Genomic DNA, 4,966 nt, shown 5'->3' on the forward strand with positions numbered 1-4,966 from the left:
GTTTGCCTTTATTTGAGGAGTGGGGGCCGATGCCCACGTAGAAAAGGACATACTCTGTTTCGTGCTCCTTGCGTTCTCTCTCGCTCGCACAGAGCATAGCGCTCTCTTTCGTCATGCTACGTGCGAGCGAGAGAGAACGCAAGGGGCACGAAACAGAGTATGTCCTTTTCTACGTGCACCTTTACCCTCACACCTTAAATAAAGGCAAACGCTCGGTCTAGATATACTATGTCTATGGATTGAACACTCTTGCACTGAGCCATCACATATTTCTTGTACATGCTTTCATATTATCAGTATTTATGTAGCAGATATTTTTACGCGATAATATCGATATAATCGAAAAGAAATCAAGATAGCATACTTGTCGGTCTATAAATTTGCAATTACTGAAAGATAATGTAAGCCAAGAATTAACAATTGTTCTCTCCTTGTCGCTCTATCATGCTGACAACACATAAAGTATCTATGAAAAAGCAACAAGTAAAAAAGCAATAAATTGCCAAGTCTAATAAGTGCCCGTGTTTTACATATTGTATATTAGTTCACTCTGTGAGTTATTATTTTACTGTTATTATTTATCGTCATACAATTTTTAATCATATATATAATTTTTAGATATTATTGATACATATATACGCATAAATGTGCATAAACAAATATAAAATTTACAAAAAGTGGGCGCTTGTTAGCCTAGTTGCATTACTGTTTTTTGCCACGAGAGGCCAAAAAGCATTTTCAGGCCGTATTTCGGCTATAAAGCGATACGCTAGAGGAACAAGGATAACGTGATCGTTGATCCTTTTCTATCTTTTCTCTCCACGGTGCGTCCACGCGAGCAATTCAATCGTGTGTGTACGTATGTGGACATACACCTCTACATAGAGATCGAGAATTTATCTCTCAGATTGGTAATCCTGAAGTCGGAGTTTCGCATTGTCACCGCGAGAGGTCTCCAATATAGTTAAAGGTGACGACTATTTAGGTTAGACACAAGTTAATAGTTCATGTTATAAAATACACGCGGACAATGTAGGATTCCGCCCTTCCTACGGGAGGACTCCACTCCAATAGATATAACCTAACCTAAACCTAAACCCAATTTGTTTATATTCTCTTGTTTGAAACTTGTAGACTCGTACACTTGTCCCCTTTATTGTAACAGTTTTTTTGTTTTTTCGTAATTAGTTTATTGCCTGTTTTCACTCAAATGATGTGGGACAAAGACGATGAAGTACATGAGCAAGAATTGCACCAAACACCTGTCTCATCGGCACTTGATGAAGCCGTTGTCACAGCCCCCCCTTATGCGCAGCGGAGAGGATGGGTGCCGCACAATCCAGAAGTGAGTATTTATTCCAAAATATTTACAATAATAGGCTCTGATAATAAATATACTTTGAAGAAGACGGGCTAATTAAGAGCCTCGCGCAGTAGGCTAAGCGCAAATTCTTGTTAAATTTTTTGGTTTATTATTTAAATGTACGTTTCGGTCCTATGTTTCGGACCATCTTCAGCATAGATTAATAATAGATAATCTATGCCGAAGATGGTCCGAAACGTACAGTTAAATAATAAATAAAAAAATTTAACAAGAATTTGCGCTTAGCCTACTGCGCGAGGCTCTTAAATAGCCCGTCTTCTTCAAAGTATATTTATTCTAATTTGCCAAAGAATTTCAAAAAGTATTTGTTTTATCAATACAATTCATTAGTGTTTTTCTATTTGATTAAATCAAAGATGTAATAAGGAATGATACTTTCAATGTTCTAAAGTATAATGCATATACGTTATCCATAGGATTTTGGAGACGGAGGAGAATTTCCGGAGATACATGTTGCACAATATTTACTTGAGAATAAAAGGATAAGGATGAAAGGCAAGGAAATAAGAAGGAATATGTTGGCAATACTTGATGCAGAGGTAGTTAGAAAAATTGTTTGTCCAATATACCTCAATATATATGAAAGAAATAATACTGATATATAATAAAAAATGTATGTAACTTGATTTCTTTGATTAAATGAAGTTGTTTTTGATTTTAGGATTATACAATTCCTTTGGATAAACGTCTTGCTGCAGATGGTAGAGGTTTGCAGCACAAAAACCTTAACGAAAGCCTTGCAAAATTAGCTGAGAGTTTTTATATTGCCGATAGAAAAAACCGACAAGCTCTTCAAATGTATGCACAATTGGAGAAAAAGTTTGCTCAATAGGTGAAGGAGGATTATTTAAAATATTTCGTCTAAAAGACCCGAAAAGCGCGCCGAAATTTAGCGCATTAGATTTATATAATTGCATCTGATTTCTGATGATTGTAAAAATAAAGAATATTTCTGCAAATCTAAAATCTGTTGCGAGATTGCGTTAAAGATTTAAGTTAATAGATATTGAAACCCTTTTTAGAGATAAGGCTGAAGAATCGCGCGAAAAGAACCAACTCTGGCAGGAAGGTCACAAGTGAAAGAGTAAACAGATTGTTCCAACTCTTCCAACTCATTATTCTTGCCCGATGCGCCTATATATATATGTATATTTTCGAAAGTCGTATAATTATAATATATAATTATACTTATACTTTTGAAAACATTTTATGTAGATTGTCATAATCTAGTAAAAGTATTATAACTTAAAAAAAAAATGGTTTGCATAACTTTTATTAATTCTTTCTCAGATAAATTGACTCAATGTATGCGTTTCCTCGCCTGTGCCTCCAAATCTTTTAATTTTCTCCTCTTAAAAGAAGAGGGAGGCACACGTGAAAAAGAGTATATTTAAACAATTATCTGAAAAACAATTAATGAAAGTATGCAAATCGATTTTTCTCTTTATAAAATGTGTTTCCAAATCCAAACGATCATATTAGAAAGATTGTTGGACAAAAGATACTCCTCGGTGGTTTATACTATTGCCGAGAGAGCTGGCGATCGAATAAATTTTTAATATTCTGGTTGGATCTTATTTTTAAGATTTGGTGCATTATAATCATTTTATTACTAATAGTCAATTTATCATAATGTATAATGGTATTTATACTTAGCGCTGTGCAGAAAGCAAGATGGCCTAATGGCCGATGCTCAAGGCGCATGCGCCATTTATACTTTCAATAAAAAAAAAAAAAAAAAAAATTCCGGTTGGATTTTAACCAGTTTTGTTTGACAGAAAAGCGTTTTTAGATAGATATCTACTATAAAATCTGGTTTTGTTTTATTACGAAAAGCAGACTCTGGAATATGTTTCACGAATAAAGCACTTGTGTGCGTTACCCCTTCCATTGCTGAGCCGTGAGCCGCGGGACCCGTTTCTGGCATCACTGATTTGAACCCGAGCCCTCGGTCATACAGAGCGGACACTCAACCCTCTACGCCACGATCGCCACGAACTTACAATTAGTTATAATCACGATCGTACATACTACATACTGTGCTCCCTGGCATGTTATCTTTGAAAAACGACAGCAGGGCGCAGCACCTTTCGAAAGCGAGAGATGCGCCGTCCGAGAAAATATGGCGTAAAATGAGCGTGTTACTCGTGTGTCAGTGATTTCGGCAAGAGGTCAGTTCCTGAATACCGGTATTAGTGCAAAAATTGCGAGCGATTCCGGCAAGTTTATCCTTAGACTCGTACTTGCAAACGACGTATTGGAGTGGACTCCGGAATCTGTCGGAGAAACAAGCCGGGAACACGCGCAGTGGAGACGCACCGATCAGTAGTAGTCTCTCTGGCCTGTCATCGAGGGATACTCATTCTGCCGGCCACCCAGCCATTTCACGAGATTCCACTTCGCCAGTCACACAGCCACAGCCGCGGTAATGTTCGTTTTAACCGAATCTGCGATCATTTCGCGATTTCGCGCGCGTCACGAGACCCGCGAAACCGCGGGTTTTCTCGCTCGCTGCCGATCGGAAAACTTCGGGCCTAATAAGCTTCTCCTGGCATGACGACGCATTCCTATCCCCTGAGTAGTTGTGTATCGTCTCAGATTTAACATTGATATATAGTTGTTGTTATACTCTCGCGACCAAGTAGTTATTTGTACATTTTTACATAACGTGCACGTAAGCACACATAACGCGTACGTAATGCAACACAATGCACAATTGGATCTAAGAGATGTTTGAGAGCTTCTCTCAGTTATAAAAAATATTGACTAAATATCAATTTATCCAAAATATTGTTTTCTTATTGCTTTCCTGTGTTTTCTTGTTTTTTTTCTTTGTGAATATGTGTTACATTGGATCCTCTCTCTCTCTCTCTCTCTCTCTCTCTCTCTCTCTCTCTCTCTCTATAACAGATTTGAATGCTAACTGCAAGTAGTAATTTTATACTGCAAGTTAAATATCGAGAATCAATTATATTTTTTAATTGCTATATTATTTTCTGTGCTACTATATTGATTATTATTATTTATCAAGTGCCAATTACTTATTGCACGATTTTTTGTATTATATAAAATTTATCGTTTTTGATAAAGTTATATTGTGAGCAATTAAAAATATATTACAAATATATGAACATATTATGGAAAACACTTTAAAAAATAGAAAATATCTTGTATTTTAACCAATTTAATTTATTTTGAGTAGCACATATTTCTCACAACAATATCTGTCTAATCAGTTCTTTGAATTATGTGATCTTGATTTTTTAGGTTGGATTGGTTTTAATTAGGAATAAGCATGCTTTTCTGCATTAAAGTATACATCAATAATAGAACAGTACAATAAAGATTAAGTAAGTTTTAACAATAAAAATCTCTAATTTACACATACATATATACATATTTTGTATAAAATATATTGTAAGTCTATCTTATATATCATTTATTTATAAACAATCAGACATTGATTGTACTTTTCCAAAAACTATTTTCGTAGACTTCTATATTATACTTATATATTATTTATATTATTAATATATATATAGAAGTCTGTAATTATTTCTCTTTCTTTATAATGATAAATAA

The 4,966-nt window shown here is 35.1% G+C and overlaps 2 protein-coding genes across 6 annotated transcripts in view; both read left to right on the forward strand.

Moving 5' to 3' along the window:
- The first annotated feature begins 960 nt into the window (after positions 1 to 960).
- Positions 961 to 2,350, forward strand: LOC115244687 (SNW domain-containing protein 1-like). 3 transcript variants are annotated; one of them, XM_029822554.1, is made up of 4 exons: positions 961 to 985; positions 1,189 to 1,345; positions 1,801 to 1,923; positions 2,046 to 2,350. In XM_029822554.1, the coding sequence occupies exons 2-4, from the start codon at positions 1,211 to 1,213 to the stop codon at positions 2,214 to 2,216; spliced, it is 429 nt and encodes a 142-aa protein (XP_029678414.1). In that variant the 5' UTR covers positions 961 to 985; positions 1,189 to 1,210; the 3' UTR covers positions 2,217 to 2,350. The 3 variants fall into 3 exon arrangements, with proteins under 3 accessions (XP_029678414.1, XP_029678415.1, XP_029678413.1); XM_029822555.1 differs by having other exon boundaries at positions 961 to 970; XM_029822553.1 differs by having other exon boundaries at positions 984 to 1,345.
- Positions 2,351 to 3,465: 1,115 nt separating this feature from the next.
- LOC115244675 (ubiquitin carboxyl-terminal hydrolase 47) overlaps positions 3,466 to 4,966 on the forward strand; it is a 10,046-nt gene continuing 8,545 nt past the window's right edge. For 2 of the 3 annotated variants that reach the window (XR_003885413.1, XM_029822532.1), the window contains exons 1-2: positions 3,466 to 3,809; positions 4,652 to 4,734. The gene's annotated coding sequence lies outside the window, so the exon portion shown is untranslated. The remainder of the gene's footprint in view (positions 3,810 to 4,651; positions 4,735 to 4,966) is intronic. The other variant, XM_029822533.1, reaches the window with a different exon arrangement.

This window comes from Formica exsecta, unplaced genomic scaffold (assembly GCF_003651465.1).
Source record: "Formica exsecta isolate Colony F162 unplaced genomic scaffold, ASM365146v1 scaffold828, whole genome shotgun sequence".
In the NCBI taxonomy this organism is placed as follows: domain Eukaryota; kingdom Metazoa; phylum Arthropoda; class Insecta; order Hymenoptera; family Formicidae; genus Formica; species Formica exsecta.

What these genes read in the sequence shown, in the direction of transcription:
- LOC115244687 (XM_029822554.1), top strand. Translation starts at nt 1,211, where the DNA reads ATGATGTGGGACAAAGACGATGAAGTACATGAGCAAGAATTGCACCAA. An exon ending in GGGTGCCGCACAATCCAGAA is followed by an intron (nt 1,346 to 1,800) that starts GTGAGTATTTAT and finishes CGTTATCCATAG; the next exon opens with GATTTTGGAGACGGAGGAGA. An exon ending in TGGCAATACTTGATGCAGAG is followed by an intron (nt 1,924 to 2,045) that starts GTAGTTAGAAAA and finishes TTTTGATTTTAG; the next exon opens with GATTATACAATTCCTTTGGA.